The sequence below is a fragment of the Phascolarctos cinereus genome, unplaced genomic scaffold (assembly GCF_003287225.1).
Source record: "Phascolarctos cinereus isolate Bilbo 61053 unplaced genomic scaffold, phaCin_HiC Scaffold_2;HRSCAF=192, whole genome shotgun sequence".
Taxonomy (NCBI): Eukaryota; Metazoa; Chordata; class Mammalia; order Diprotodontia; family Phascolarctidae; genus Phascolarctos; species Phascolarctos cinereus.
The window spans coordinates 24,875,156-24,891,291 of record NW_027555625.1 but is presented as its reverse complement, the minus strand read 5'-3'; the positions used below and the strand labels follow the sequence as shown (position 1 = coordinate 24,891,291).

Here is a 16,136-nt window from a genome sequence, read left to right as displayed (position 1 = left end):
CCTGCTCATTTCTAGCCCATCAGATGGCGTGGGAGGAGAGGAGTATGTGGAGGGTGGGGCCGAGGGCCCCCCCCCCGCCTCCCCCCCCAATGGTCTGTACCAGGCTTCAGAATGGGGGCCACCAGCCACTTTGCCCTCCTCCGTGGTGGGCGGCCTTGCCTGCAGGCAGGTGACATTAAACTCGGGGGTGGGGTTGGCCTTGGGGGCCATGGAGCGATGAATAACTCTGGAAGAACCACCCACCTTGGGGGGCATGGGCCTGAGAAGATGTCTCCTGCTCATGCCCAGGGGGTGCCTTTGATGAGAAGCTGCCCCTTGGGCCCAGGGGACCTCTCACCCCCGTAGGCTGCCAGCAGGCTCCTCCACCAGCCGGTGGGCCTAATGAAACACCCATCCCCCGGCCCCTCTGCTGGGGAGTGTCACCATGGAAACCAGCAAGCCCTGGCCTCGCTTCACAGCCTTCTTTTGGTACCTGACAACCTTCCCCCCCCCTGCCTCTCTGACATCCTTTCCTCCTCCTTTCCCTCCAGCTAACCAGGTAGAAAGCCTTCTTTCCAGGACTCCCATGGAATCCAGCCATCTCCCCGAGGCTGCTCCCAGCTTCCACCTTCCTCCTGGGGTGCTGGCATTCTGAGCCTGAAGGGACCTTCTTAGGATCCCCTCCACAGCTGGGTGGCACAGTGGCTGAATGTCAGACCTGAGTGTGAATCCTCCTTCAGACATGCCCAGCTGACTGTGGGACCTGTTCCTAACTTCAGCTTCAGTTCCCTTAGCTGTGAGATGGGCATGTTAGCACCTACTTCATTTAGAGGCTTATTGTGAAGATGAGATGAGCTCATTTATCAAAGTGCTTTGCAAACCTCAGAGTTAGCTCTCCTCCCCTGCGGCTTCCTGCCAGCACACCTTGTCACTCTCCCTTTCTGGAGATGATCAGGCCTCCCCTAGCTGTGGAGACGGAGGCAGAGCCCCTGGGGTCTGAGGGCTTCTGACAGCCTGGAGTCTTGGGCACTCATCTTGCTGCCCTGAACCTCATCTGTGAAATGAATGCCATCATTCCATTAGGGTGATGCCTGATGGGTCAGGAGCAAGGAGTGCGTTCAATCTGGGGCCAGAGGACTCAGGTTCAAATCTTGGCTTTGCTGTTTACTTGTATGACCTTGGGTAAGTCACTTCATTGGATCACAGACTCAGCCCCAGACAGGACTTTATATGGTGTCTAATCCAGCCTCTTGATTTTGCTGGTGAGGTAAACTGAGGCTTAGAGCAGGGTGAGATCTTGCCCAAGGTCCTCAGACAGGAGCCAGGATTAGAACTCAGGGTCTCTGGCCTCCCTTTCTTTCCAAGCCTGAGCTTTCTCTCTGCTTCAGTCTGTCTGGACCTCAGTTTCCTCATCTGTAAAGGAAAGGGGGTAGGGTCACATGCTTTTCAGCTCTGGATCTCTGGTGGGAGACGGGCGTAGGTGGAGGAGCACTGGAGCATCAGTGCCCTGATTGATGTGCCCTTGGCAGAGGCTGAGAAGCTCGCATCTGCAGCTGCTGCCTGTGGAGATGCAGCATGGAGGGGAAGAGCGCCGTTCTCCAATACTTGGTGCTCCTGCTGTGGCCGCTTACTGCAGCCTCTCCCTGTCTTTCTAGATCGAGCTGGGGCTGGAGCTTGAGGGGAGGCTTTCCTGTGAAATCCGAGTGGGGCTCCCTTCGGGCAGGAGCTGTCTCCCCATCCGACCAGGGACAGCTCGAGGACAAGGATTGTCTCCCACACTCAGGCTAGAGTCCCCCTAAGAGCAGGGTCCACACATCTCTCTGCCCACAGGGATGCTCAGGTCAGGGGGAGGTGGCAGGAGGGGGCAGACTGAGCCAGTTGTGAAAAAGCATTATTGGGTTTGAAAATGACAGTCGGAGCTCAGCATGAGGCTGAGCTATGGGAGCAGGGAGGAAGGCGGGAGGAGGAGAGAGACGTTCCTTGTACCCTTGCCAAGAATCTCGTGCTCATCACTGGGATGGATTTCATCCCGTATTGACTTGGTGCCCCCATGGAGTAATCTAGCCTCTCTCTGGGGCCGTAACTGAAGCCCTCTTTCTCTCCTCATCCGCCTCTGTGGTGTCTCGGGGTAGTTAAGTCCCCTTGCCTAATGGCATTGCGCTGTGCTGGGGGTGTGGGAGCAGAGGGGGGCCGCCCTTCCCCACCCCCTCTCCCAGCCATAAGCCAGGGTTTGGGACTGACAGGAAGTCAGGGCAAAGCTCAGAGGGAGAGGCTTGCCTGGAGCACTGCCCAGTCACATTCCAGCCAGATGAGCCGCCGGGCTCCTGTGGTGTAGTACTGGGCTGGTCCAGGGCAGGAGGCTCAGGGATCCCTTGTCTTGATGTGGGAAAAGAGTCTGGTCCCTTGGCCTGATGGGAGAGATGAGACCTCTGCCCTCCTAGTGCTGCCCGTGGCAGGATTGTATTTATGAGACCTCCAACGTCTTCTTATCTGAGCACTCTCACCCCAGTATAGAACCCCCCTCCATGACATCACCCACCCCAGTGTAGAACCTCCCTCCACAACATCACCCACCTCAGTGTAGAACTCCCCCCTCCATAATATCACCTACCCCAGTGTAGAACCTCTCTCCATAACACCACCCACCTCAGTGTAGAACCCATGACATTGCCCACCCCAGTGTAGAACACCTCTCCATGGCATCACTGTCAGGGCATCCAGCTTCTGCTTGAACGCTTAGTTGGTGGGGAGCTTGCTGTCACAGGACAATCTATTTTGATTTTAGACAGCTCCAGCTGTTTTTTTCCCAGTGATTTTTATTGACATCTTTTAAAAAATACCGTTTCCATTTCCAAACATATCCCTCTCCTTTCTCCAGAGAGCCATCCCTTGTAATAAACAAGAGAGAAGGGAAAAAAGTGAGTACAGCAGAACTGCGCCAGGTGTGTCCTGATGGCCTGTGCCCTGTTGCACGCCCAGAGCCCCAGCCTGCAGGGAAGGAGGTCACGGCGGCCTTGCGCTGTCCGTCCTCACATTCATTCCCTCTGCATTGGGCCATGGAGGGGAAAGGTCGTGTCCAGCACCACTTCAGGGGTCTGGGCATGCTTCTGCGTTCCGTGTACTTGTCCTTTCCCACTGCGCGCTCATATTCCGGGACAGCTCCGCTGGCTAAGGCTCTTTAGCATCGGGTTCGCATCCTTGCCTTTGGCCAGACTCGGCCTTTGGAGCCACGTAGAGAATATAAGTCTAATCCTTTAAGCGGATGCTTCGCCTTTTAGCTGGTCCACTCTGGTACTGGCCTTGGAGTCATAAAAGACCGGCTTCACGTCTCACCTCCGCCACGTGACCCTTGAGAACCCTGGGTCACCATTTGCTCGTCTGTAAAATGGGGATGGTCATGACACCCACATCACAGGATGGTTATGAGATGCTCATAAAGCAGTTCACAAAGTGTTTTATGGATCAGCTGTTGTGACCTATGCCAGTGAAATCACAGGTCCAGGCCCTAAGCCTTATAAAATAATAACAATTTATAGTTGTAGAGTTGCCTAGAGCAGAAAGGAGGATCTCTGCCAGCCCCACGCTGACTTAGAAAACCAGCGAACATTTTCTGCGCTGTGTTGTACTTTAATTATTTTGTTAAATGTTTTCCAATTACCTCTTGATCTGGTCTGGGAGTTTTGCTGGGTTGACACACTTTTGACCTAGATCACGCAGCTAGAAAGCGTCAGAGGTGAGACTTGAGCCCAGGGCTTGCTGGCCCCGAGGCTGCTGCTCTGCTGGCCCTCCTGTGCTGTTGTCTTAGTGATGCCAGGGGGGTCTCATTGGGGTGGGTGCTGGGGCAGAGCTCGACCTACCTGGTTTTCTCATCCATGGGGACCTCACCAACATTTCCAGCCCCTTTTCTGACCGGGCATTTCCTGGAAGTCCCTGAGGCCTCTTCTTGTGCCACCCGGGCTGTGGAAAGGATTCCCACCCTCCCCGTCCCCACAGGCGATTGGTTCAGAGCCCATGGGAGGGGGAGGGGAAATCCCTTCGGTCCCAGTGCCCTGTGCGGATCCCATCACTTCATGAGTCACCTGGGGGCCCGGCAGGAGTCAAGGCCACAGGCCCATTTGGGGAACGGGAAGGAAGTGAAGTGACTGGCCCAGGGTCACCTGGCCAGGATTTGTCAGAAGTGGACTTAAAATCCAGGTCTTTCTGAGACCAAGGCTGGTGGTCCTCTGCTACCCCAGTAATTCTTACACTTTTGGTCTCAGGGACCCCTTTACACTCCTAAAAATGATGGAGAGCTCCAGAGAGCTTTTGTGTATGTGGGTTCTTTCTATCAGCACTATTTTGTTTTTCAGTCATTTTTGTTGTGTCTAACTCTTTGTGGCCCCATTTGGGGTTTTCTTGGCAGAGATACTGGAGTGGTTTGCCATTTCCTCTCCAGCTCATTTGACAGATGGGGAAACTGAGGCAAACAGCGTTAAGTGACTTGCCCAGGGTCACACAGCCAGTAGGTGTCCGAGGCCAGATTTGAACTCAGGAAGAGGAGTCTCCCTGATTCTAGGCCTGGTGCACTCCATTCACTGCTCCACCTAGCTGCTCATTAGCATTTACCACGTTAGAAATTAAAACTGATAAAATTTTGACATTGATTCACTAAAAATAGCAACATATTTTTATGAAAAACAACCATCTTCCAAGACAAGAATTTAGGCGGGTGGCATTGTCTTGCAGATCTGCAGATCTCTTTCACGTGTGGCTCTGCAGAAGCTGGGGTCTCCTCTCTGCTTCTGCATAGTTCAGTGTGATGTGATTTATTGTTTCGGTTGAAGCACATCAAGAAAATCTGGCCTCATAAGGTATGGTTGGGAAAGGGAGGAGGAGGAGGCTTTAGTAGGCAAAGAATGGCTTAGTATTATGATGAAAATTGTTTTGGCCTCCTGGATCCTCTGAAAGGGTCTTGGGGACCCCCAGAGGTCCTCGAACCGCACTTGGAGAACTGCTGGCCCAGACTGCTCTGTGCCTCTGTCGGGAGACTGCTGGGGTTGAAGAGCTGGTTTGTGTCAGGAAAGCTGGAGGATCCCAGAAAGCCCAACACCTCCTTCCCCCCAGAAGCTTTCCAGCCTGCTTCCTTCCTCGTTTTCCAGTCTGAGCCAGGCTCATGGTTCCCCTGCGGTGCTGGCCTTCAGTGGAACCCTACTGGAGCCCCTGATAAAAATGGAATAAGCTAGTGTGCCTGGCTGCTTCTTAGTGAACCCACACTGGGTCTGGGTGATTGCCATTTTGCTTAGGCCTAGCAGATCCTCTGTTTACTCATGTACCTTGAATTTGGATAGGGAGAGATACTAAGCCCACTGGGGGGCAGTTTCCAGAATCCCCCACTTTTTTCCTTTTGGAAACATGGTGCTCAGCCTTGGGAAGATCCTGATCTTTTGGGGAGATATCCCCTACTCTTGGGAGGTCTCTAATGGGGAGATATTCTGTGTTCTGGAGGAGCCCTTGGTCTGCTGGGGAGATGTTTTTTGCTTTTGGGAAACCCCTGGTTTGATGGGGAGTAACTTCTGTTCTTGGGAAGCCCCTGATCCAATGGGGGAGACATCTCTTGTTTTTGGAAAGTCTCTATGGCCCGATGGGAAGACGTCTCCTGCCCTGGGGGAGCCCTTGGTCTGATGAGGAGACATCTCCTGTTCTTGGACAACCGCTGGTCTAATAGGGAGACCCTCCCTGGTCTCATTGAGGGTCGTGCAAGGCAGATGAGCGTGTGGTGGAAGGCGGCTCACTCTGGTGGTCTTCTGCAGCCCCGTTCTCCTAGCCTTCTAGATCAGGCGGCAGAGCTGGGCTAGCTCTGAAATATTCATTGTTCATGGAGCCTGTGGTCTGAGATCTGCCTTTTCTCCTCCCTGGCAGTGCCGGCTGCAAACTGAGCTGTTTACTGATAGGTCTCCAGAGCCCTGGGGGCTGTTACCTCATTCACCCTTCCCCTCCCAACCCAAGTGGGTGAGACTGGGGCCTAAGGACACTAGAGGCAGTCTTGTCCTCTTGGCTCTCTGCCTCTCTTTGTAGGGGAGTAGCATGTCTTTCTCTTCCTCCACCTGAGTCCTTAATGGCATCCTAGGAATTTGAATTAAGAAGGGCCTTCCGGGTCTTACAGATCACCTGATCCAAAGTCCTCCCTGTATAGAGAGTGACACTGAGCCCCCCAGAGAGGGGAAGGGATTTTTCACCGAAGTTCACACGGCTAGGATTCAAACCCGGGTCCTTGGATTGCCAGTTCAGTGCTGGGGTGTCCTGTACGGGAAGTCCAATCTCATTGGCTCCAACTGGGCAGTCCCAGGTGGCCCTCCCGGCTTCTGAGCTCCTCCTGCTTCGGCCCTTCCTTTGCCACCATCTCAACATCGGCCTTTTCTTCACATTCACTCCTTCTCCTGTCTCCTTAGGCTCCAGGCACTGAGAGCACTGTTGGGCTTTTAAAACATTTTTTATTATGACCTTAATCCTCACCAAACATAGACCACCACTCTGCTACACACAGTTTATTATTTTTATTTTTATAAAAGTATTTTGAATTTAACATTGTGGTAACAAAATTACCCTGTTTGTGCCCCTTTCAACTTCATTTTTGTGATTTAAATGGTGTTCTCTCCCCTACCCATCTTCCTTCTTCCTCCTCCTTCTTTCCTCCCTCCCTCCTTCTCTGCTTTCCTTCCTTCCTCCCTCCCACCTTCCTCCCTTCCTTCCTCCCTTCCTTCCTCCCACCTTCCTCCCTCCCTTCCTTCCTTCCTTCCTTCTCCTTCCTTCCTTCCTTCCTTCCTTCCTTCCTTCCTTCCTTCCTCCCTTCCTTCCTTCTTCCCTCCCCCCCTCCTGCTTCCTTTTCCAGTGTCACTTTCAAGGGAACTGAGAATGTACAGAACAGACTAAGTGGTGGGTGATGCTGATCTTTGAGAATTTCCCAAGTTCTTCCATACTCTTGCAGCCTTTTTTTTTGTCTGGCCATCCCAGTTCTTCTTCCCATCACGACCCCCGGCACGAACTTGGTGTCTTCTCCTGAGTACACCCAATCCACCTTTGGGTCATTCTTCTCTGCCCTAACCCCCCATACAAAGTCCTTTGGTGCGTCCCCTGACGCTCCCAGTGGTCTCTACTGGTCACGCTGGGTGGCGTCTTAACTGACTCCATATCTTAAGGGCCTGGGCTGCAATCTCAGTAGAAAGAAGTTGCTCCTTATTAACTTGTGACCTTGGGTAAATCTCTTACTTCTCTGGGCCTCAGTTTCCATATGTGTAAAATGGAGTCAGATTTGATGTCCAAGGTTCTCTTCAGTTTTGAAATCCTGTCTGTCTCCCTCCAGTATGGGACCAACTATAAAATATAAACAGCTAGGATCATGGAATCCTAGCTATGGAACTGGAAAGGGCCTGAGAGATCTTTGAGCCCCAACCCCCCATTTTACAGTTGAGCAAACCGAGGTCCAGAGAGGTTGAGGTTGCAGCTTGCTCAGGGTCACACAGAATAAGGATTTGAACTTGGGTCTTCTGGTTCCCATCAAGACTACAGGCCACCCTGAGAGGATGCCCATCAATTGGGGAATGGATGAGCAAGTTGTGGTATATGAATGTAATGGAATACTATTGTGCTATAAGAAATGATGAACAGGCGGACTTCAGAAAAACCTGGAAAGACTTATATGGTCTGATGCTGAGTGAAGTGAGCAGATCCAAGAGGACTTTGTACACAATAACAGCCACGTTATGCAATGACTAAGATTGTTAAACTGAACCCTTCTCAGCATTACGAGGATCTAAGACATCTCCAGAGGCCTCGGGATGGAAAAGGCTGTCCACATCCAAAGAAAGAACTATGGAAGTTGAATCGCTATCACTTATTTTTACCTTCTGTTGAGTTTTGTTTCATCTTTCTGATGGTTCCTCCTGTTGGTTTTAATTGGTACTTACAACTTCACTGATGTGAAAATATGTTCAATGGGTATGTAAATGTAAAGCCTATATCTGATTGGGTGCCGTCTAGGGGAGGGTGGGGGGGAGGAAAAGGGAGAAAAATTTTCAACTCAAAAGCATATGAAAAAAAAAAAAAGACTGGAGGCCACCCAAAGGCTCTAAATGTGTGGTCTGTGAGCCGGTGACCCCCAAATCAGGAGAACTCATCTGAGCACTTGGGTCACTCCCCAAAGTTTGAAGCATTTCCTGATTCTCTGCCTCGGGTGCTGATGAAATCTCATGACCCCGGGGCCCCTTTGGGCCTCCATCTCTTTTCTACAGGCTTCTGCGTGAAGTGTGAATACGTTGCCCACAAGGAAGGGGTCCTCAAGGAAGAGCTGGTGCTAGCCTCTGAGACCAGTGACAATGCCACTGTCCGAGTGGTGCTGCAGGCCAGAGTCATGGGTGAGGAAGAAGGGGCGTCCAGGACCACGGACAGAGCACCTGCTGGGGTGGGGAGAGGCTGAGGGAGGAGTCCTGAGAACCCGGCTCTGGATTCCTCAGTCTGGGTCTGGACTCCTCAGTCTGACGGCTCGGTGGAGGGACCCGAGCTCTGTCTTTAGGAGGGCCCTTTGGTTCCTGCCCTCAACGAGCCTCTGGTCTAATAGGGGAGGGGTGCCCCAGTCGGAAGCAATAACAGAACCTAGTGCCGACCCAAGGAGGGGGGTTTAGAGGTGGCTGAGGCAGTGCCTCGCCAGAGGAGGGGGGCAGTTTGTTGGGCCGGAACCCAGGGTCAGAAGGGGTAGCGGCGCTGGGCGGGGCAGCTTGGGGGGGCGACGGTAGGATCTTGGGGCTGAGTCCCATAGCTGTTCATAGCCCAGTAAGAGACAGCCTGCCTCTCCAGGGACACCGTTAAACTGTGGCACCACGGAAGCACACTGGATCTGGGTCAGGACCGTGTCGTACCCCAGTTTTTTTTTTTCACTGCTTGTGTGTGAGACCTTGGCAAGCAGGTCATTTGCCCTCCGAAGCGTCAGTTTCTTTGTCAGTAAAAGGCAGGGGCTGTATCATAGCAAGCGGTGGAGCTGGAAGGGACCCCAAAGACAAGCAGCTTCCCCTCTGAGGGGTGCCTGGCCGCATAAGATCCCCGAGGAGCTCCAGGTTGTAAGGCATGGGGTGCTTGTATCTGCCTTTGTACCAACTCCCCTGCACCCTCTGCTGGCTGCTGAGGGTGGTGACCACCAGTCGCTGGTAGCTCCTGGATTTGAGGGGATTTTTCCTTTCCCAGAAAGCTTGGGAGGAGGAGGAGAGGGGTGTCGTTTCCCCGGCTTCATCTCTCTCCATCCGTCTTTCCCTTTCCCTTTGTTTCCCATTGTGGTGTGGGGTGTGGTAGCCTCTGGGAAGTCCCGTCTCCCCCCGGGGCAGGGAAGAGAAGGCTGGCTTTTTGGAGACCTGGAGCAGCCCCTCTGGGCTGTAAAAGAGGGGCTTGGAGCCGGTGGCCCCGAGGGTCCCTCGTGGTTTGCTTTACGGAGCCCTGATGGATGGTGGTGACTGAGTGAGGATGAGCCACGGGGAGCAGTTCCAGGAAGATTTTAGGGAAGGTGGGGGGCCTTGGAGAATGAGCTGGGCGCAAACCCAAGTACTTGTGTGGAAGGTGCTGGGGGCCCACGGCTGGAGGAGACCTCAGAGGTTATCTGGAGCAGCCCTTTCACCTTGCTGATGGGGAAGCTGAGGCCCATGGGAAGAAATGGCAGAGTTGAGATTCGAACCCAGGGCCTTGGACCTCAAATCTAGCTGGCTTCCTTCTCTGTCATGCCCATTGTCTCTAGGGCCAGTCGTATTGTGGCAGGAACTTGGGGGAGCAGGAGAACCCTGGCCTTGGGAGTCGGAAGAGCTGGGTCAGGTCCTGTCTGTGCCACTCTGACAACGTCACCTTGGGCAAACTCCTGGATCCCTCCGTTTCGTCTTCTGAAAACTAGTGTCACAATAGCTGCCTTTTAGATGAGACTCTGAGGTTTACAAAGTGCTTTATATAAAATGCTAGATCTAGAGACCTCATTGGCTGTCAGTTCAACCCCACTTGTTTTACAGATGAGGAAACTGAGGCCCATCATGACTTGTCCAGGGTCGCACGTGCAGGACGTAGATAGGGGGCTGGATTTGAAACCAGGCTCTTGGACAGACCCCAAGTCCAGGGCCTTGTGCCTGCGTCCTCTCATTGAAAATGAAGGGATTTGGTTGAAGCAGATGGTGCTCACTGCCTTGGCCTGGCAGTCTGTGCAGGATGAGAATATAGAATTAGGACAGTGTAGTAGAGGGTAGGGTGCTCATGGGGAAAATTGCTTAATCTCCAAGCCCCTCCCTTTGCTCATCTGTAAAATGGGAGTAAATTGCCCATTGCTCTAGTACTGCTGAAGAGAGGCTGGAGCTAACCCCTGTCTTCTCTGTTTTCAGACCGGCACCACGGCACCCCAATGCTCTTGGATGGGGTGCGCTGTGTGGGTGCAGAGCTGGAGTATGACTCGGAACACAGCGACTGGCGTGGCTTCGACTAAGCATCCCCATCCTGCCTCCCTCCGCTCCCATGCTCCTTCCCTGTGCCCACCCGCCCTGATGGAGCAGCTGTTTGGGGGTCTCCTTTCTGTCCCTGGACTGGATGCTTTGCTACTTGGAAGGGGGAGAGAGGACCAGGAAGGGCCGGTGGCCAGGGTGGGGAGGAACCTCTGGGGTCTCCCTTCCCCGAGCCAGGAAGGTCTTGGGGTAGGGCCCCTCATCCCTTCAGCCTTAAATTCCAGCCAGATTTGTCTCAGTCTGTGTTGCCTGCTGCCCCTTGCAGGGCCCAGGGTCTGGGGTGGGTGGTGGATGAGTGAGGGGGGCTGGAGGTTCGTATCTGGGTAGGCAGGTTCTTTTATCTGGGCTGCCTACTTCTATCCTGTGCCGGCACCCCCTGCTTTCTCCCTTCTATTGTGCTTCAGTGACTGGATGGAATCCTGCTTCCAGAACCAGGGGAGAAGGGTAAGGGAGGCCTCTTCTCTGTGTCTCAGTCTGCCTGGCGTGAAGGCAGCCATTACAGTGTGGGGAAGGGAAGGGACTGGGGGCAGGCAGGGTCTAGTGTATCAGAGAAGCCCTAGGGGCCTCCGTCCTCCATACCCTGCCCTTGTAATTGCCTGAGGGTTTCTCCCTCCCCTGTGCAGTCAGCCTTTCCCTGGCCTCGATTCCTAAGCCATAGAGCAGGAGACGCCCACCCTCCAGGCTTGCACCTATCTATATCATTGCTGTTGCTGTAGTCTGTCTGCTGCTTTAGCCATTCAACCCCCCCCCCCCAAATTGGCCAGGGTGGGGGCGGGGCTGTGGAAGGAGGCTGGGCACCGGAGGGAGGGTCCTGCGCCAACCTCCACCTTGCGTGCCCACATGCGCGCGCCTGTACTGTGTGTGTTGGTTTGTTTTTCTAAGTGATGGGATGAAAGCCCAAAGAAATTAAAAGAGAAAAACAAGTTTCTGCGGAGACCAGACTGAATCCCTGGCTGTTGTCCAAGGGGAAGAGATGGGAATGGGGACAGAAGGTCGTCCCTCCTGCCTCAGGTCCTAATGAGTGACCCCAGGAGTCATGTGACCTTGGTGGGTCTGGGTAAGAATCCACTGTTGCTTTTAGACCTCCAGAGATGGAGCCCACCCGCTCAAGGCAGCAGGCCATTTGAGGCATTTTGAGAAGGCATGAACCAAAACATCCCCCAGAATTGGGTTGTGGGGGGACTCCAGCTGGGCTCTGGGTTCCAATCCCTCGCTCCCACTAAGTTTGGGCAAATCCTTTGCACTGTTTGCTCATCTGCAAAGTGAAAAGGTTGGGCTATAGCGTAATCAGGTGCTGGACTTGGTGACATGAAGACCTGCTTCAAACCTTAGCTGCATGACGCAGTGCCTCAGTTTACTGATCTGACAAAAGGTGGTGGGGAAGACCTGATGGTGGCCTCAGCTCCTTTCTGGCTGTAAATCCATGATTTTATGACCCCTGTGGGCCTGAGACAGCTCTGATTTGATGATCTTAGGATTGGTACTGAAGGGGAGAGGCTAATTTTTCTGCCCCCTTCATGTAACTTTCATCTGATATCTTCCTCAAAATTGTCTTTAGCATATCCTTTCAGCTGTGTATATCCAGGCCACCTCACCCACCTCCTCACCCCACCCTCCACAAAACAATCTTGGGATTAGGATCACCTTCCCAGGGGATTTCAGCCGACATGCTACCAGCATGAGGTAGAGGTTTGTAGGAATGGTCATCTTCGGTAGCTGGAGTAATGACCTAAGCATTGTATTTCATCTCCCTAGCAGCTGTCTCCTTTTCTCCCCAAGGAAGCCCCATTATCCTTTCCAGGACACCCAATCCCCCATAATCCTATTCCAGGGCTTCAGCCTGTGGGGACTGGAGATGATGGATTGACAGCCCAATCCCAGGGTCTGTCCAGCCCCCCACACTCCCCTCATCTCCCTGACAGGCCATGACCTTGGGCATAAATGCTTTATTAAGAATGTGGCTTTCTCTGACAGCAACCCCAGAGGCCCCTCCCCAGTTAGAACACCATCCCGCTCTACCTGGGGGTGGGGATGGTCTTTGTTCCCCTTGGGGGGTGGCGGGGATCTGCTTAGACCCTAGAAGAAATCCTTCATGGACTTTTTACTGCAGGGAAATGACAAATTTCTCCGAGACCTGCTTGAACTATGCAAGAAATATTCCCCACTCCTCCCCCTGCCCAGGGTCCTCACCTTGCTGACAATGACTTTAGTAACACTACCGCAGACAGTAACATACTTGACTGCTGACAGTACTCCAGTAAGTTGCTCTGTTAGTAACATTGCCTGTCTAATAACATGACCCTACGATGGCATTTTCCCTACTACTAACATCACCCTGCTAATAACCTGACTCCTGGTAATTACTCTGGCTAGCACATCCATCCCTGCTCAGCAGAGCTGTGATCTCATCACTGCGGGTACTCCTTGGCCACTGCAGCTCACAACCCATCCATGACTCCATCCGGTGTGATTTTCATCTGTGTCTTGCCACAGGTGGCCAAAGGTCCACCTAATGTGGAAGGAACCACTTCTGTGTCTTCAAACATTCTCAGTCCATCTGCTCTCCTTCCCGTAGGCTCCCTGACCACCCAGTCATACACCCCCTTCACAAATGTTCCCAAGGAGGTCATCATTGCAAACATGGCGCAGCTTACTCGTATCTCCCCATTCGCCTCATTGAGGCCTTTGGCATCACCCATAACTTGCAATCTCTTGAGAGCCTCCGCCATCACCAGGAGAACATTTATGTCAGAAAGTTGGGTCTCGGGGGCAGCTGGGTGGTGCAGTGGATAGAGCACTGGCCCTGAAGTCAGGAGGACCTCAGACCAAACACTTGACACTTCCTAGCTGTGTGACCATGGGCAAGTCACTTAACCCCAATTGCCTTTAAAAAAAAAAAAAGGAAAAAAAAAGAAAATTGGGTCTCAGTGGAGATTGTGGAAAGTGCTGAGCAGTTTCCAAAACAATGCTGCCTGTTTTCCTCCGGTTCCACATGTTCCTCTGCTGTCCATCGTCAGTGATGTACTGACGTCCTTACTCAGCAGACTGTCGGTACAACCACGTGTCACAATCTGGACAATGTGCATTTTTCATCCATTTGGTTTTTCCTGTATGGATTGTTAGACTAACCTCTTGAGGAATCATTGTTCTCATTATGTCCAGGGGTCAGAAATACCACCCCGTTAGTACCTTACCCCGCTAGTAACTATCCCGCCTAGTTATATACCTGCCAGTAACTTGGTTACCCTAGTAATATACTTCTGACTAGTAATATTACCCTGTTAGTGAAAACTGAATGTAGTACTCCCCTCCCCTACTTGTCAAGTACTGCCATTGTCCAATATTTCCAGACCCTACCCGGTGAGATGGGCTTACACTCTTCACACTACCGAGTCGGGGCTTTATTGGTCTCAGCCCCTTTCTGTGCGTCACTGGCCTGTGTCCATCAGTCCCTTGTATGCATGGCTTCTGTCATCCCCCTTAGGTGGCAGGACCCCCCAGGGGTCAACGAGGTCTCCATTCCAGCGTTCTGCCTGGTAAGCCAGAGAAGTCACTAAGTGCTGTGTAGAATTCTTTGTTCCCTAGGGCCTTGCTGGTCAAAGGACACGGGGCTATGCCATCCCCCCAAAGCGAGCATCATTGAATCTCCCCTTGCTCCATTTCCCACTCTCAGCTCTAAGCCGCGGCAGGATAGGTCCAAGCTGGAGGACGGGTTTAAGCTATAAAAATAGAATCTGAATTTACCTGCACCCCTTTTCCCAGTAAGACAAAGCGAAGCATACTGAGCTATATAGGAAAGAGTGGTGCAGGGGGAAGAGAGCAGAGTTTGAACCTCATCTCTGTCCCTTGCTTACTGAGTGACCCACAGACATGTAGCTTAACCTTTCTGGGCCTCAGTCTCCCCTGTGGTTTAGATGGGCTGGGTGATCTCTAAAGCCCTTTCTAGCTTCAGCGTTCTATGATTCTGTGGACAGGGTGGGGGATTGGGATGCTGGGGATCTCCCCCTCCCATTCAACCCTCTTCTGTGGGCAGTAGGGGTGACTCTTGCCAGTTTGGCCTACCCAGGAATGAATTCCAGGGCTTCCCCCCAGCACGATTTTGGGAGGACCCTCACCAAATTCTTGCCTTCTTCACTGGGCACCCTCTGGCACCTTCTCAAGGGCTGCCTGTCAGCGGGAAAGCCCGTGCAAACTCCCTGGGGTGGAGTGGTGGGGAGAGCAGTCTCAGCCCACCAAGAGGGGGGTAAGGACCCCAAGTTAGCCCAGTAGTGCTCTTTCCATTGGTCTTAAGTCCTTGTGCTGCACTTTAGGAAGTTTTTCAAGGTCCCTCTTTTCATCCCCAGCCCAAGTACAGCACAGTGAGATGAAGGCAGAATTTGGGGCTGTGGAAGGGTGGAGTCCAAGCCTAAAAAGAGGGAATGGAAGAACGTGGGCTGGATAGGGGGAAAGTGAAATGAACAGGTAGGGGAGGGAAAGGAAGAAGAGGAGAGGAGAGAAGGTAGAAATCTGGAGGATGGGTCTCAAGAAACAAGACTGGGAGAAGGGATGGGGGTTGTTGGAGGGCACTTGGGGGAGAAGGTGGAGGTGTGGGCAGAGGGGGGAACATGAGATGTTGAAGGGAGAATTGGCCCACGGCTAAGCCTCTTTCCCCTCCCTGCCCTCAATTGGAGAGGAAGTCGATGGTGGCTCGCACAGTCCGGGAAGTGCTGACGTCCACAGCGGTGACCTTGATCTCCGTGTCCCCAAACTGCATAGAGGCCCGAATCTCCCGGCGGGTGGGAGTTGCCCCTGGAGGGGCAGGGGCCAGCTCGAGGCTGATGGCCCCACACTTGCGCACGCCAGGGTCGGTGATGTACTGCACGTCCTCGGCCGCGCAGCAGTAGATGTTGATGAGGATGCGGTGCTGGCCAGGCCTGGCTGGGCAGTAGCTGCGCTGAACCACCTCTCCCAGGGCCACGGACTGGTCGGCCGCCACAAAGCGCTCAAAGACGTCGGTGCACCAGCTCTTGCCGTCCTTGACCAGCAGCTTTTCTGCGGGGTGGCGGCCAGCCACGAACTTGTTAAGGACCCCGACGCCGTAGGTGAGCGGTGAGCGGCGCACTCGGACCACGCCAGGGTCCAGGCCGAACAGCACGGCGCCCTTCAGGATGGTCAGGCCCACGTCCTGAGGGATGATGACCCGCAGGCCTCGGCCGGTGAAGGCCTCCTGCACCGCATGTTGGAGCACGGCTGATTCGGCGAAGCCCCCCACGAGGAACAAAAACTTCACCCCCTGCACCTCTGGGCGGGCCAGCAGCTCATCTGGGGGGAGAAGAGAGAGCTGAGACCCTGAACTCTCACCCCCCCCCCCAATGCCTTTCCTTTCCCTCTGCCCGGGCAATGCAAAGCAGCTGGCAGCCTTCTAGAGTCTGGGCCTGGTGGCTTGGGGATCACCCTCTGCTTTGCTCTGTTTGGACACTGGGAAACATTAGCCCTTGGTGCTGGATTCTCCAGGTGTGGGCTCAAATAGGAGTGACTGCTTTGTGGGCCAAGGCAGACAAAGATGCTAAGGCAGGATGGGGAATGGAAGTAAAGGAGTAAAGTAGAACGTCAGAGCCGGGTGGGAGGGCCTTAGAACAGGGACCGTCAGAGCTGGGTGGGAGGGCCTTAGAACAGGGACCG

At 53.5% G+C, this 16,136-nt stretch overlaps 2 protein-coding genes across 3 annotated transcripts in view; one reads left to right on the top strand and one right to left on the bottom strand.

Moving 5' to 3' along the window:
* ADISSP (adipose secreted signaling protein) overlaps nucleotides 1-11,409 on the top strand; it is a 47,542-nt gene extending 36,133 nt beyond the window's left edge. For both annotated transcript variants that reach the window (XM_021001045.2, XM_021001044.2), the window contains 2 exons: nucleotides 8,247-8,369; nucleotides 10,359-11,409. In XM_021001045.2, the coding sequence (XP_020856704.1) occupies nucleotides 8,247-8,369; nucleotides 10,359-10,459 (224 nt within the window). In that variant the 3' untranslated portion in view covers nucleotides 10,460-11,409. The remainder of the gene's footprint in view (nucleotides 1-8,246; nucleotides 8,370-10,358) is intronic.
* A 997-nt stretch (nucleotides 11,410-12,406) lies between these two features.
* HSPA12B (heat shock protein family A (Hsp70) member 12B) overlaps nucleotides 12,407-16,136 on the bottom strand; it is a 42,549-nt gene continuing 38,819 nt past the window's right edge. Inside the window, exon 13 of the mRNA XM_021001043.2 lies at nucleotides 12,407-15,776. Coding sequence (XP_020856702.1) covers nucleotides 15,136-15,776 — 641 coding nt within the window. The 3' untranslated portion in view covers nucleotides 12,407-15,135. The remainder of the gene's footprint in view (nucleotides 15,777-16,136) is intronic.